The sequence below is a fragment of the Olea europaea genome, unplaced genomic scaffold, assembly GCF_002742605.1.
Source record: "Olea europaea var. sylvestris unplaced genomic scaffold, O_europaea_v1 scaffold1024, whole genome shotgun sequence".
NCBI lineage: Eukaryota > Viridiplantae > Streptophyta > Magnoliopsida > Lamiales > Oleaceae > Olea > Olea europaea.
The window spans coordinates 1-17,759 of NW_019227569.1; the positions used below are offsets into that span (position 1 = coordinate 1).

The window sequence follows — 17,759 nt, forward strand, 5'->3', positions numbered from 1 at the left end:
AATTTAATTTATTCTTTTAATATTTCGTTAATCATGTATTTTATTTATTTCATATTTAATTACTCTATTTCGATTATTTATTTCAATAATATTTATTCGATTTTTCCTTTTACAATTTATTTAATTCATTATCTTAGTTCGTTAAGTAAAAAAAATATTATTTTTTTAATTTATTCTTTAAATATTTCGTTAATTATGTATATTATTTATTTCGATTATTTATTTGAATAAAAATAATAATATTTATTCGATTTCTCGTTTCATTATTTCTTTAATTAATTATCTTAATTGGTTAGGTAAAAAAATATTATTCAATTTAATTTATTCTTTTAATATTTCGTTAATCATGTGTTTTATTTATTTCATATTTAATTACTCTATTTCAATTATTTATTTTAATAATATTTATTCGATTTTTTCTTTTACAATTTCTTTAATTAATTATTTTAGTTTGTTAAGTAAAAATAATATTATTATTTTTAATTTATTCTTTAAATATTTCGTTAATTATGTATATTATTTATTTCGATTATTTATTTGAATAAAAATAATAATATTTATTCGATTTTTCGTTTCACTATTTGGTTAGGTAAAAAAATACTATTTCATTTAATTTCTTCTTTAAATATTTCGTTAATTATGTATATTATTTATTTCGATTATTTATTTGAATAAAAATAATAATCTTTATTCGATTTTTCGTTTCACCATTTCTTTAATTAATTATCTTAATTGGTTAGGTAAAAAAATATTATTTCAATTTCATTTATTCTTTAAATATTTCGTTAATCCTGTGTTTTATTTATTATATATTTAATTACTCTATTTCGATTATTTATTTGAATAATATCTATTCGATTTTTCCTTTTACTATTTCTTTAATTCATTATCTTAGTTTGTTAAGTAAAAAAGATATTGCTTTTTTTAATTTATTCTTTAAATAATTCGTTAATTATGTATATTATTTATTTCATATTTAATTAATCAATTTCAATTATTTATTTGAAACGTATATTTAAGTAAAAAAGAAAAAAAATTAAAACTCAATTTAATTTATCTTTAAATATTTCGTTAATTCTCTTAATATATAATTTATTTTATATTTCATTTTATTTCTTAATACAAAAATAAAACAACAATTCTGAAAAAAAAAATTTATTTTTGACCCAAATCCGGCTCCGGACCCGGATTTGGGCCGGCTAGCCGACCCGGACCAAAATCCGAGTCGGTGTGTCCGGACTGGTCCGGGCCATATGGTCCGGACCGGTCCGGTTTCCGTAACGGACCATTTTACGGACCACTGCTGGTCCGTAACGGACCATTTCTGGTCTGTTACGGACAGCAGCGACGAAGCCGCCGGAAAACTCCATTTCCGGCGAGCTCCATCCCTTTTTTTCACTCTTTTTCAACATTTTAACCTCAAATTCGATATTTTCTTACATTTTAACCATAAAAACATGAATTTAATCCATATTCATATCCTAAACATTCAAACTTTCACAAATTCGTAGTAGTTATTTATAGAAAACATGTCTAACCTTCCAGAAAATGACAGTCTCCGGCGAATCGAGGTGGCTCTGGTCTTAGTCGAAGTTGGTGAGGTCCGGGCAGTCCGTAGGCGACGTCGACGGTCCGGCAGATTTTTTCTTTTTTTTTTTTCTCTCTATTTTCTCCTCTTCTTTCCTTGATGGGGATATTTTCGACCCTACACAAATAATAACATTTTCCCTCTTTTTTTTTTTTTTTAAAAAAAACTTGGTCAAAGGCTATTTTGATAAATATACCGGGTGGGGCAGCCATTGCCCACCATTTCCTCTGATTCTTTATCCTCAAACTCTCTGTTTATAGTTCATTTTGGTACTGTCTATTTGTTGAACTTAACGACTCTATTTGTTTTTTAATATAGTTATGCTCGGAAAATCAGATCATTATCTCTTGTGTTAGTTGAAATTATGATCTTGTGGGGGTGTTTAATATTTACAGATTCTGAATATTAGGTTGAATTTTTAGGAAACATCGGTCGATTTTTAAGCTGCGTAGTGATTTGAAAGTGGAAATCATTATGGATGGTAACAAGGATGAGGCATTAAGGTGCATTAATATTGCCAAGAAGGCAATTGGATTGGGCAATAAACAAAGAGCCCTAAAATTTATTGGAATAGCTCGTCGTCTTAATCACAAATTACCTGTTGATGATCTTCTGGCCATGTGTGAAAATCTGGATTCTTCATCGACACCTGGTCCATCTAATGAGGGAAATAATGTTAATGGGGTGAAAGATGGACGGGTTAATAGCGATGAGGCTCAAAATGGGGAGAGGAATTACACGGAGGAGCATGTACAATTGATTAGACAGATTAAAACTAAGAAGGACTACTATGCAGTTCTAGGTGTGGAGAAGATTTGTTCTGTGGAAAATATTAGGAAGGCATACCACAAGTTATTCTTGAAAGTCCATCCAGATAAAAACAAGGCTCCAGGATCTGAGGAAGCATTTAAGAAAGTCAGCAAAGCATTCAAGTGTTTGAGCGACTATGATTCCAGGAGGCAGTATGATCACACTGGTTTAGTCGAATAATTTGAGCATAATCAGCAGTATAACGTTAGGCGAAGGTAGAGGAGAACTGGGAATGACTTGTTCGCTGACGAATTTGATCCTGATGAGATATTCAGGGCATTCTTTGGTCAGCATGACGTGTTCAGGAATTCTAATGTTTGCAGGACTAGAACTGCCAATACGGGTGGACATCAGAGGGAAGATTTGGGTAGTAATGGACATAATCTGATGTTGCTTCTTCAATTGCTGCCATTTTTGGTAATCATCTTGCTTGCTTATCTTCCTTTCTCAGAGCCTGAGTATTCTTTGCTGAGAAACTCTTCCTACCAGTTTAAGAAGACAACAGAGAAACATGGACTGGAGTTTTTTGTGAAATCACCCGAATTTGATAAAAATTATCCGCAAGGAAGCCGTGGTCGAGATTGTTGGGAATCTACTTATACATGCACAGCGGAAAATTAAATTATTTCGATTCCCATCCAATAGATCTCATTGTGTTTGGTTAGGAATTGTGATAAGATTGTACCTTTTCCAGATCTGCAATCTTTTTGCTTTTCTTTTCGTTCCATCAACCTTGATTCGCCACCACAGCTGTCCAATTGTCCAGCCTCCAACGGTGATCCACACAGAGAATAAGATTGCAGCCTCTAGGGTTTTCTCTTGTGCTAGCAAGAATAATGAAAACCTTAATGGACCTCAAACCCTAGTTATGTATTTATATAAACCCAAATAGGCTCGGCCCGGTCCGGCCCAATAATTAATTAATCCAATTAATTAAACCCGGTCCGTGAATTAATTAATCCAATTAATTAATTCGAAAATATAAATAACAAATCCAATTAATTAATTTATCCAACGATTGTTAAATTAATCAATTGGCAATTTGCAATCTTCTAATTCTCTTTTGTGTGTGACCCATTAGGTTCCCGACCACGATGCCTAACGACGTGAAATATTATTTTGATCTAATCAAAATTGATAAATTAAAACACTCCTTTTAATTTATCGTCAATTCACATTCGCCGTCCCTGATTGACATCTAGCAATGTGTCAGGGCAATACATGTGACGGGAAATGTCACGTGGTATGACAAAACCAAATTCGTTCGTTTACCGTGAAACTATAATCCCTTCGTCAATATGATCCGATCAATTACGAGATATGGAATTGTGTCAATCTCGATCATCGATCATATCTTTCACTCCACTATTAAGTCAATATAAATCGAAAACTCCTTTTCGACTTATGAGTACACCTTGGCCAAGGATTTCATCATTGACTTAATTGAATGAAACGCAGATCATAATCTCCTACTATCTAAGAGTGACGAATCCTTTATTGATCAATCACAACCTTCATACGATTCTTGACGTACCCTAACGATGTCGTATTAGCGGCCCTTTTCAGAGCAACATCCAACACCGCCCTTTTACCTCATTTAAAAAAAAAAAAAAAAAAAATCTGGGCCAAAAAATGAGGCTCCCTGTGGTTTTGGGCCTGAGGGCAGGCCTCATTGGCGGCACCACGGGACTAGCCCTGGCCTTTGTCATTTTAAGAGCTGAGACTGAACCATTATTATGTTTTGACAAGAAAGATTTCTTCAGTTTATGATTATGTGGTTGCTTCACCAAATGTTTACCCAAGTGACCTTAGATTTCAGTGGCAGGGTAAAGTTTTGATCCCTGTCCCATTCAAAGGAAGTGTTATTGTGACAGTATATATTGTTAAAGTTGTTGATTTGGGCACGGATGATAAATTACTGACATACGAGGTTATATCATGGACATTTCTTGAACTTTACGATAATATTAGAAATCTATTATTTAAAAAATAATATTAATCTCTCATAATTTTAGTTTTGAGTAATATTTTTATTTCCTGATCACTTTTTGAGTCATATTTATTTAAAATAAAGTTAATATTGCCTAAAATGACTTCGTAAAGATGAACAACTTTGTCAGAAATATATAGCATAGCAAAATCATTAAAGTACACAAAATATAGTTAATTAAAAAAATTAAATAATAATTTTAAGTCGAAATTTTTTCACTAGTATGCATATGTAAAATATTGTGTGTGGACAAAGTTTTTAAGTATTGTTTTTATCGGGTTGTGCTTTATGTACATAATTTGGGTATATAGGGGTGTCCACACCCCTCACATGGAGCCCACCCCTTTTATGTAGGTAAAACTCATCCTTATCTTATTGTGGAATAGAACAAACTAGTTTTAATTAATAAATAGAAAGTATTATATTTTTTCTCAATGGCATTTGGATGTTACTATCTCTAAATTTTATTTGTTGCATAATACTTTAATTGTACTTAAAATCTTTAAATTTTTTCATTGCACTTTATGTCTCTAACTTTCTCCGGGTCAAATTTTAATCATTATTTTTTATTAATGAAAACTTGACGATATACGAACGCATGAAAATTTTGAGAACATAAATGTTATAATGAGCAACTATTGTGACCTTAAATACAATTAAATTTTGGTGCAAAAAGTAAAAGTTGAGACGAGAATGTAAGTACACTTTTAAAAAGAATTAAAGAGGGGAATGGTTATAAAATATAAATAAAGAAGTTATCGAGTACTATAATGATTATATAGACTAAAATATACATTCATTTATTATATGGGAGTTACTTCAACAAAATAATGACAATTTTTTCAATGTCGCTATTTCAAATTTTGGAGGACTTGCAGTTTTCAAATGCAAGATATTTAAAATGTTTATTAAGAATTTAAATAAAATACATCTATTGTCAAGTTCAAATGAGGAAAGAAATATAGATTGCAGTACATATTTAATTATCTAATAAACTAAAATTGATTTTAATATTTATTGGACAACTAAGTCCATATTTGTCTACCATTTTTCAGAAATTTATTTTCAATTACATATTTTCATAAAAAAAAATATTTTACATATGAACCAGAAACTTTTTCTTGCTTTTTAATCATATATTTTCTAAAAAATTATTATTCTAAAATTTATTTAGCCTAAAATTCTTTTAAACGAGCATCAAGCGGGGGCTAAAGGTTAAACTTTCCCAATTTTACTAGCAACTAGGGGACCCTAGTGCATTATTCAAAGTAAAAAAGTAAAGATCAGTCACTTTATAATTCATTTAAGCTCTTGATCTTACGTGAAAACGAGCTAGTCACGTGCTAAGGCGTGGTCTTTTGCAATTTGGGGAATCCTAGGATTGACTACCACTCAGTACTTGACTTGTCCATGTTTGATTCTATTTTTATAATTTTTATTTTATAAAAATAAAATTTTGAGGGATGTCCATTAAAAATAAGAAGAAATATAAATTTATTTTATTAGGTAATTGGTACTAAACGTCCATACCTTTTATTTGTATTGTAAAAAGCGTTCATACCTTTCATTTTTTGACATTTTACCCTTATTTCCACTTTTCTTTGCGTCGAACGTCTTTTTCACTGTTTTTTGGTGTAAAATAATCAATATACCTTCTTATTTAAATAAAAGAAAAGAAAAAATTGCAATTATAGGCGAAACTTCTAAAAAAGGTCAAATACTCGCCATAACTTCACCTTCTTCCCACACCTCACCCCCAGGCCACCGCCACTTGTCGGCCATTTTCAGTCACCTTCTGGTCAGCTTGATTGTCGGACCAACATACCAACTTGAAGCCCTCACTTCCCTCCTCACAACCACCCAACCACTTGCTGCAAATCTAAAGGAATTGATCGAAAAATTGCGCCAAAATAGGTTGTCCACGCAACTTCAATAGCAAAATCGACAAATTCAACTCCATTTTTCGATGCCGACGTCATGATCGACGACGGCGGACCACCCATCCTAGCACCACCTCTTTAAGGAGAACGTAATGAACCTACGAGTCATCGTCAATTTTAACCAGAAATTGTAGAACCACTCTTGATAGTTTGTATACAAAGAAACTCGGTCGATCCCCTTTCGATTGATCATGTTACAGGGCTTCAATCCACCAATTCTAGCATGTAATCGTCAATTAATGTTGTCACAACTATGGGTCCTCCATCAATTGCATCAATTCATCAACTAAACGATCAATTTTCAAGATTGAACTCAAGAACTATCGGCCGAATGCGAACTCCAATTTTCTAGCTGTAGATTTTGATTTTTAGCTTTGTTTGATGATATGAAGACATCTATAGGAGCGCAATGAGAAGCATAATCGACCTGGAGGATGGGTGTCCCAAGGGTGTCGTCGGAAATGGAGTTTTCAGCCTCCATTTTTTGCCGTTTCATGTTGCGTGAGCAGCTTATTTTGGCGCAATTTTTCGGCCAATTCCTTTAGATTTTTTGGCTAGCGATTGGGTGGGTTGTGAAGAAGGAAGTAAGGGTTTCAAGTTGGTATATTGGTCCGGCGGCCAAGTTGAGCGAAAGGTGGCTGAAAATGACTGGGAAGTAGCGGTGGCGTGGGGGTGAGTAGTGATGGCAATTTACTCTGCCCGAATGGGGCAAAAAAACCCGTCCCGTCGCGGCGCGGGGCGGGGCATAAATGGTCGCCCCGTCGCGGGGCGTCCCCGTGATTTTTTTTTTTTTTTAATTATAGAGTTCATCTATGCAACATATTTCAAAATCGCTTTTTATTTTAATTTATTTTCTATCACAATTTTTTTAATAACATAATTTATATGTAGACCTATCATTTTTTCATACTTTTTATTTACACATTCTCTAAAAATCATTTTACATTATAAGTAATTTTATCTCAAAACAAAAACTTAAATTTACATAAAGTAAGGGCATTCTTTATTAAAAGTTCAACTTGAATGTTATCCGTATTTTATTAAACTCGCAATTAAAAAAAAAATTAAACAGGACAAGAAAATTGCCCCGCCCCGCCCCGAACCCGCCCCATTGCCATCACAAAGGGTGAGGTGTGGGAAGAAGGTAAAGTTTTGAGTGGGGGGTATTTGCACTTTTTTAGAAGTTTCCCCTAGAGTTGCATTTTTTTCTTTTCCTTTCTTTTTTCTTTTTATTTAAATAGGAGGGCATATTTGTCATTTTGCACAAAAAAAAAGTGAAAATGACATTCGACGCAAAGAAAGGTGGAAATAGGGGCAAAAATGTGAAAAAATGAAAGGTATGTATATTTTTCACAATACACTCGAAAGTTAGGGACGTTTTGTGCTAATTACCCTATTTTATTTTGTTAACTTGTCCATTTTCCATGCCCACCTAACATGTTCGTACCACAATTTCTTTAAAATATTCATATATTGGATGGTAACAATAGTGACACCATCATCAAAAACTAAAATGGATTTTGCTATTTTATCCTGGACTAGATCACCTTGGCCCTGGATTTGAATTTTAAAAATTCAGACCTTGGTCCTGGATCTAATCCCTACCCCTTTTGCAGCATAACCCAACTAAAATAAGTTAAAACATAAAATCGATGTATATCAAAACTAACAAGGTCTACTATAGCTGTTAAGTAACGAATCAAAATGATGATAGATTAATTAAAATAAAGCTTGTTGTTTTTTTCTACTGTAATTCGCAATAAGATATTAAAAAATAAGGTCCTAATGACATGTTAACAATTATTTAAATGATGTCCTATAACTATTCGTTGAAATGAACCAAGTGATGCAATCAATGTTAAATTTATTATGGGGGAAGAATAAAAACACATTGCCACCATGTCAATGGCCGGAACGGGAGATGACAACCAACCGAAAACTCAAAATGACAATAATATCCTTATTCATTATTAGCCAATATAGAGTTCTCGAAGCCAGCTTAATCGTGAACGGAGGGTAAAAATGTAAAAAGAAAAGTCCCATGGGCTGTAATCAAGTTTCACCCAGCCGACTCCATTAGACAAACCAAGGAGAAAGATAGGAAATTGACAAGAATACCCTCAAAATATCCTACAAAGAGTGTCAACAAAAGGATACTTCTGTCAAGTAGTAGTCTCCTCCATGTTCATACAAACTCATACCCTACGTTGGTACAAAATATGCTCACTATTTACTTCTACACATATTAAAGATCCCTGAAAATGAAGTAATCCCATCAAAGATATCTCAATTATTATCAAGAATAAGATTATTACAGAAAAGCAAATTTTAAGCAAGATCATAATACCGTACAAGTAAAACAATACAATATTCACATCCACATATACGCATGTATAATAGTTTATGTTTTTGAGCTTAATCTCCTGAATCATCATCACCTCCAAAGATTGATACACGGTTATAAAGGAGGAATAAGACGAGTACAAGAACAAGTGCAACTCCGACCGGCGAGCCACTGACACGGTGGATGGTATTGGGTTCTCCGGTGGAGAAGATGCTCGAGACGAATGAGCCACTGTCGGAGGAGAGGAATCGGATGATGAGGAGGAGGATTATGGGGAGGAGGAGGAGCCCAACCGGGCTGAGCATCTCTGCGATGAACTCGGTAAGGGCTTCACCTTGGTCGCCGAGTAATGTCGGCACTACCATGACTAAAACCACCACCACCGCCAAGATGGCGGCATGGGGAGGCCGGGCACGGCGGTCTTCTATCATTTTGTGGTGGTCGTGAATTGTTTGTGGGTGTGATTTTCTTGATCTTGTTTCTGTGGGGGACTTGAGACTTTGCTTTTGGTTCTTGACTTGAGCTTTTTTTTGTTGGTTTTGGTCCGTCTTTTGGTAGGGTAAATGAGTAGACATGAGATGCCCTTGGGACGCGCCTGCTTCAAAAATAATAATTTTCTTTTCAACCAAGGATTCCGTGGGTGGGTGGGTGAAGGAGTACGAAAACAACTTTGTGATTTCTATTCATATATAACACTCGAAATTTGGTTGGTAATTGATTCGTTGATTATCTGGCTCATAAGGGCTCGATCGGTAGGCAGTTCAGCTTATTTTCCAATGAGCTTATGGCCCGAGCCGAACTCATTTTGCTCAGCTGAGATTAGAAGAAGTTCTTTTACGATTCGATTTATATTTAATTTTTCTAAAAAGTTGAAAAGCTTGCAGTCTATCCCGATACCACTTAGAACATTACCACCCAACAATTTACCACTTGAAATAACATTGTTTTTGCAGAGATAAGGTGATTTTTCTTGCCATAATTACAGGTCAGGTCTGTCAAGGTAATTTCTTTCTTGGCAAGGGCAAAAGGGTCATTTAAGGTTTCTAGCCGTGTGATGATGTGGGAGCCGATATTATATAACTTTTTTTTTTTTTTTTTAACGAGGTGTCCCAACTTGCGCCAGACTATATCCTCGTCCCTGAACCTCCTGCCCCTCAACTGCTCAGGGAGGTAAATCGCAGGATGTGCCCTTGTTGGTTCCCAAGTTCCCACATGACTTTTACTCCTTCCCCCAAAGGAAGCCTCCTCCATGGTGATTAATCCACCAATAATTCCTCTTTTATTGGATCAAAGGTTCCCATCAGGAATCAAACTCCCCACGCTTAGTTCCAGAACCCCCCAATGTGATTGTTCCGCCAATTTAGATGTGCCATGAGGGACACCGATATTATATAACTTCCCAACATAGACGGTGGATGACAGGATTTAAAATCAGGAGAAAACCTGTCAACATTTTCATTGAAAAGTTTGAATTAAAAAAAAAAAAAAAAAAAGAAGGAGCCACAGGTACTGTCAATGCAACATCTGTCAAAAACCTGACCCCAAATCCTGTTCAATTATATGCAAGATGAGTAGATTATGGAGAAATATGAATGCAGTTGTCCATTGACATTTTTCTTTCACAAATTAGTGATTATATTTCTACATTTGATGATTTTGACTTTGAAAAGCATCGTGGTCTGATTAATCAATCTGGCCAAATAAGCTTATATTTATTTCAATTGAATTGCTAAACTTTTATTTTGTTTCAAATTTCACCAATCTTCTACATTTGATCATCATCACCCCCTAGTTGACAGTACTAACACAAAGGTTATGACAATGTCATTAAATTAAAATGTTAAAACACGTTTTTTAAATACTTTTAAGACATAGCATAGTGATAAATTGACATCCGTTGTAGTATGACTAACGCTATCATTTCAATTAAATAGGTGTAGAAGTTGGAAAGAGAGAATATAGAATAGGGCAAGTTTATATATATGTTTTACTCCTCCAGTAAGTTCTTTCGATATGTGTTTGATATCACAAATCACAGTATATGTATAAACATGTTTTCGGTTTAACATACAATCTTTCATAGTAGTAACTCACAATAAATGAAATATCACTCCGTAGAATCAAAATTGAAGAAATTGACATACCGTATGAAATCAAGAAAATTTGATATATTTTCACTATAAATTTGAATTTCGATCACTCATATTTTTTTGAAATTAGTATTTTACTATTTTTTTCCCTTTTCGAAATTCAATATTTTGTTGGTGGTTATGCTGGTGAGGTGGTGGTTTTGAAGTTGAAAACAAAAGTTTGTTGGAGGTGGCGACAACGATAGTGATGGTGGCACTAATGGTGGCGGTGGTGCGAAGCTACTTTTGGTTGGTGGCATTATAGATTGAGGTTGGGTAGGGTAAGTGCTGGGATTAAGCGTGTTTGTGACAAATTATTTGAGATTATAACCAATAAATTAGATATTTTGTGACAAAAAATAACATGTGATCGATAAATTGTGATCAATAAATAATAGGGAAATATTGTAGTAGCGGTCCTTAACCTTTTCATTTTTTGCAAACTTTACCATAACCTTTATTTTGTGTCAACGAAGGTCCATAGCATTTCATAAATATGCACCTGAGGCCCATTTGGAAGGAAACCATCCAAAACACCTTCAATTGACCGGAAAATTCATTGAACCATTCGCTACCGCAACGATTTTGTTGATTCCTTAATTTTTCCGGTCAACTGACGATATTTTGGATGATTTTCGACCAAATAGACCTTAGGTGTATATTTTTGAAAAGTTAGGAACCTCCATTGGCATAAAATGAAGGTTAAGGTAAAATCTATAAAAAAAATAAAAAGTTTAGGGACCACTGTTGCAATTTTTCCTAAATAATATGTGATGTAAAATTTAGAATTGTACCTTATAAAACTTGTGATTTGCGACCAATAAATAAATTGTGAGCTATAAAATTTTTTATTGTGATCGATGAATAAATTGTGACATATAATTTTTTTGATCTATAATCGTGAAATAATTTGTGAATAACAAAATTTTTGTTTTGTGACTGAAAAATAATTTGTAATCAATTAATTCGATAATTTGTGACCAAATTATATAAAATTGTGATCTTAATATATTTAATTAATTATTTTATAATTAAAATTTAATAATATCTGATTTTTGAAATTTTAAATTTTGTCTCTTAGTTTTGAAATGAGTCATAGTTAATCTCTTAGAGATGAAATTTTTCCTATATCATAATTCATATATGTTATACTACACCAAATGGAAGTGAAGCAGTACTCAGTCACTCAAACCCTCATTCTCCACATCCTGCTTGCGATTTGAGAGGTGAAGTAATACTCAAGTAATTGCTGTCGATGGGCGACGATGATGAGTCGTCGTCAACAAACTATCGGACAGTCGAACCTCATGTGAGTGCCTTTCTCCTTCTCTTTTTTTCTGTGTTTTGTCATTTGTATTCACACTTCATATAATTCACTTTTTTCTTTATTATTTATGAGTTAATTGACAGAGAAATGAGAATTGTGATTTATGATAAATAGTTTATGTTATATGAGTTATGAGTTATAATTTATCATTTATAAGTTTTGATTTGTGATTTAGGATTTTAATAAGCAACATCACTATTACAGTTGTTGATTGTCGACGATTAATGATCATTGATCAACAATCAAGGTCCGTCATAGTTGAACTTCAATCCCGATTTCACCACTAAATGCATGCATATCATAGAGAAGCAAGGTAAAAATGTCGATATATTTCCTTCAACAAGACAGAGCAAGGTGAAAATTGTTGATAAATCTCAGTTAAAAAGGTTTCTAAATCCATTTATTAACAAGATTTTCAGAAATGTTTCTAACACGACCATACTTCTTTCTACGTCTTTCATTCATGTTTGGAGATTGATTGTGCAACTATTTTCGTAACATTGCAAAATGATATATTATCACTATTGAAATTAATGGATTTGTAAACATTTTCTGTATGAAATAATTAGTTTTATCAGGGAAAAAATGTTAAAAGTAACATAATTAATTTTATTAGAAAAAAACTGTTTCTCAAGCTTCCCATATATGCTAAAGAACCAAACAGTTATTAGTAAATTATTGATACCAAATTGACAGTATCTATCCCGAATTACTTTAGCAGACCTAAAAGGAGAAAACGTGATATGCAATGAATGCTAATTGAATACTAGACCCACCACCAATGTTGATCTATTTCCAATCGTATGTTAGACAAAAGAAAGTCATTTCTATATAATTTCACATCAATCCCTCTATATATATATATATATATATATGGGCGATTATATTACCAAGACAATTTATTTTTGATGCATCATATATTTCTAATAATGTCATCATAATTTTATTTTACTTTCTTAGAAGATATAATTCATGTTATGCAAAAATAAAAAAAGGAAAAATGATAGGGTGAACTTGTTTTTCTCAGGTTCACAGGCTATTAATAGCAGACTATGTTAAAAGTAACATAATTAATTTTATTAGAAAAAAAACTGTTTCTCAAGCTTCCCATATATGCTAAAGAACCAAACAGTTATTAGTAAATCATTGATACCAAATTGACAGTACCTATCCCGAATTACTTTAGCAGACCTAAAAGGAGAAAACGTGATATGCAATGAATGCTAATTGAATACTAGACCCACCACCAATGTTGATCTATTTCCAATCGTATGTTAGACAAAAGAAAGTCAGTTCTATACAATTTCACCTCAATCCCTCTATATATATATATATATATATATATATATATGTGGGCGATTATATTACCAAGACAATTTATTTTTGATGCATAATATATTCCTAATAATGTCATCATAATTTTATTTTACTTTCTTAGAAGATATGATTCATGTTATGCAAAAATAAAAAAAGGAAAAATGATAGGGTGAACTTGTTTTTCTCAGGTTCACAGGCTATTAATAGCAGACTCTCCTATCATGATATTCGTTTTTAAATAGAAAACATTATGTGCTCACTGTAAATTTGAAAATCCGCCATTATTTGTTCTTCAATCAATCTCAATAAGAATGGCTCTTTTTCTGTCTAAGTATAAAGTTTTCCCTTGTGTTATTGATGGCCTTTTCCTCAGTGCCAACAGGTGAGCAAATTTGTCCAAATTCTTAGTGTTTCTTATTTTATTATTTAATATTTTTTAGGTCAAATGCTATACGATCTAACATCAATCATGTGAATGTAATTTATCAAGAAACACCACATCCACTATCCCTAAGGACATTCACACGTTCGTGAATCATCTAATGTCATCATAATTTTATTTTACTTTCTTAGAAGATATGATTCATGTTATGCAAAAATAAAAAAAGGAAAAATGATAGGGTGAACTTGTTTTTCTCAGGTTCACAGGCTATTAATAGCAGACTCTCCTATCATGATATTCGTTTTTAAATAGAAAACATTATGTGCTCACTGTAAATTTGAAAATCCGCCATTATTTGTTCTTCAATCAATCTCAATAAGAATGGCTCTTTTTCTGTCTAAGTATAAAGTTTTCCCTTGTGTTATTGATGGCCTTTTCCTCAGTGCCAACAGGTGAGCAAATTTGTCCAAATTCTTAGTGTTTCTTATTTTATTATTTAATATTTTTTAGGTCAAATGCTATACGATATAACATCAATCATGTGAATGTAATTTATCAAGAAACACCACATCCACTATCCCTAAGGACATTCACACGTTCGTGAATCATCTAAGCTAAAACTTAAACACTTTAAAAGTAATAATGAGATTTTTATGTTTTTTTTCTTCGTTAATATTGTTTAGCGAAATTCCGTCCTATCAAATATGCTAGTTAAATTTATCAAGTAACATCGTATCTTCTATTAACAAGAACAATCATATGTTCTTGAATTATGTTTGAAGGATAAAATTGCATTTATTTTGCTTTGCATTAAATATATTTTGGGTGGTTATATTGGCACCACGAACTTTTTCTTGTCGCGCTATTTTTAATAGCACTAACGATTCAATCTTTACTTATTGTCACAATTATGTAATCACTTTTTTGTTGAAATCCTTCATTGACTAGTACCTCTAATCCTTGATGATGGTTGGCAAAATAACGTGTTAGCTTGCTTTGAAATGGGAAGCGAATATTCTGTCGCTCTTTTGTATTTATATTTTTGTTTTTTTCCTATTTAAAACTATGGGAGGCAAATATTTTTTAGACTTTCGAACAGACTTATTTGATGGTGTCTTTATTAGATATAAGATGTACTATTTAACATAAGATTCAGGATAAGAACGCAGCAAAAAAATTGAAAATTAATTACAATAGTGAACAAAACTTAGGACCTTTAATGCACATAAAAAGTGATGCACGAACGTAAAAACTGAGGTGCCAATATGACTGTCCACATATCTTTGTTTCATTAATTATTAGAACTTCTTAGTTCATTTCCATTTTCATTTTCCTTTAATGTATAATTACCTCATAAATAGGACAAGTTATGCTGCAACTTCACAAGCGGGCCACGTTGGAAGAAGAGCGATGCCACAAATGGCAGGAGAAGAGAAAGAAACAGCCCAAAAAACTGATGGGCCCAAGCCCATTTCAAATCCTTGGTGGGGGCCTGACCCAATCACAGGATACTACAGGCCAGTTGATTGGGAAGCAGAGATTGATCCAGCTTTTCATCGATTGGCCCAAAACCATGAAATTAAGAGAACTTGTTAAATTCGTGTATTTACTCATAATAGAAATGGATAGTAGGTCAAGAAATTTCGCCATATGATCGATCTAGTTACATTTTTTGGTCGTGGAGGAGGACCACATGTTAGTACTCACCTTCCTGAATATGCACGATTTATCGTCAATTCACTTTTATTTTCATCTTACTATATTTTTGTTCATCGTTTTGATAAGTTAGAATATCTCCAATAAACTCTTTAAATTCTAGTTAAAGTTGAATGTACATTGCACGTTATTTTAATATACTTTATAAGTGTTGTAAAAAGTAATATTTGATACTAATTTGTGGGAGAATTTAATGAGTCTCTAATAAATTAAAGAAAATAAAGTTTAGCATAGAAATTTAAGAGAAGAAAATTACACTATCAAAACTCAATTTCTAGGATTCAAATTTTTTGTTATAATGAAATACTACAAATGAGCAAATTTTTTATATTGCACAAAAATTAATTGTTAATACATAACTCTAACTTCATGTAATTTAAGATTCATCAACTGAACATTCATCGAATCTATACTAATATAAATGTTAATTAATTCAGAATTAATAACACAAATTACATAAATGACAATGATTTTGTAGTATTTATTACATATAACGAAAAGTAAGGTATTATTGGAATACTTTACTTGTAAAAGTGTTAAAATCGTTCAAAAAATCATTCTCACTTGACATTGATGTGAATAATGAAATACATTCTTGAATGTGAAATTCAAATTAACTTATAATTAGATTTAATAACATTGAAATACATAAATGAAGATTAATACAAATTAAATGAATTTGAATGTTAATTAACTGAGATTTAATAATAGGGAACTCATACATTAATGAAACCGCACAAGTGAAATGAATCCGTCAAATGTACATGTACATTGATGGTAACTAAATTGTTAAATACATTAAATACATATTGAAAGACAAAAAATAAGGTGTTATTGAAATAATTAAATAATAGTAGGTTAGAATTGTCCAAAAAAATGATTCTCGTTTGATGAGATATTTTAATATATTATAGATGAAATGCTCTTTAATTTAAATAGTCAACATTTAAAATCATGCTCCAAGATATCCTTTAAATTAACATTTTAATTTAGAGAGTGATTTGACTCTCTACTCTCTATAATTAAATGTATTCAAAGTATTTCAATGTTAGAAAATAAATATAATAATCTAGATAAAAGCTAGTTAAACTAAATGATAGAGAAAAATAATAAGCATTTTTAATAGTAAAATTAAGTGTTAAATATAAAGAGCATATTGGAGTACTTCAAAACTTTTTAAAATAGAGAGTTTTTTGAAAATGCTCTTATCCCATTAGTTGACACACAGTTTCATAATGGTAGCTTTATGTGGTAAACTTTTCTTTGTATTCTAAAAAGTGAATTTCATGGCCAATAAAATTATATTATTTTCTTCTTTGAAGTCCAATAAAAATGTTTTCATAAATTTCAAGCCTCTTGTCACTTTTATGCTTGATTATTAAAATTTAATGAATTGTGCTACTTGTATTAAAAATAGTACATAAGGAATTGTATTTATTGATATGGAGGGAAAAGATTGGATGAAAAAATTTACTATATTTTAAGGAAAGAGTACACAATCCAAGTTTTAAGTATACATAATTCAAAATTCAAGTTACAAGTTTGATTAATGCAAAATTTAGGTTTTAACTAATTAATTAAAAATATTTATTAAATAATGATAATAAAGTCACAGTTACACGATTAATGGTCACATATATACAATTATAGGTTACAGATTTATTCGCCGGTCACATGTGATCAAATTAATTGGCTACAGATTTTTTCGCGGCCACAAATCAAAATTTTGATAGGTCACAAATTATTTTAAGGTCACAGATCAAAGAATTTGGTCACGGATCAAAAAATTACGGGCCACATTTTATGTCATAGGTCACACATCCAAAAAATTATAGATCGCAGGTCACGTATTTTTAAATTTGATGGTCAAAGATTACTTTTTTAGTCATAAAATGATGAATTTCAAGGTCATAGATTAACACTCACTCACGGAGGACCAAATAATTGGTCACAAACACCAAATATAATTGGTCACAGATACCCACCCGTCACCACCACCATCATCATCAACATCACAACCACAACCACCAACAAACGCCGACCACAACCAAACTACCACTGTGTCCTACACCACCTCCATCGTAGCTAGAATCTTCCATGACTGCCACCATCAAACACACCAACATAACCACCATCTCCATCGCCAACATGACCACTGTCAGAAACTATCACAACGACCAGGACACAATCACAGCCAGAAACAACCACCAAACGCA

The 17,759-nt window shown here is 32.1% G+C and overlaps 1 protein-coding gene and 1 pseudogene across 1 annotated transcript; one reads left to right on the plus strand and one right to left on the minus strand.

Moving 5' to 3' along the window:
• The first annotated feature begins 1,930 nt into the window (after positions 1 to 1,930).
• Positions 1,931 to 4,774, plus strand: LOC111372768 (annotated as a pseudogene).
• A 3,694-nt stretch (positions 4,775 to 8,468) lies between these two features.
• LOC111372763 lies at positions 8,469 to 9,300 on the minus strand. Its single transcript, XM_022995157.1, has one exon. It carries the CDS (start codon positions 9,245 to 9,247, stop codon positions 8,744 to 8,746), a length of 504 nt encoding a protein of 167 aa, XP_022850925.1. The 5' UTR covers positions 9,248 to 9,300; the 3' UTR covers positions 8,469 to 8,743.
• Positions 9,301 to 17,759: the final 8,459 nt, after the last annotated feature.

Coding starts and splice junctions, on each gene's coding strand:
- LOC111372763 (XM_022995157.1), bottom strand. CDS start 9,247: ATGTCTACTCATTTACCCTACCAAAAGACGGACCAAAACCAACAAAAA.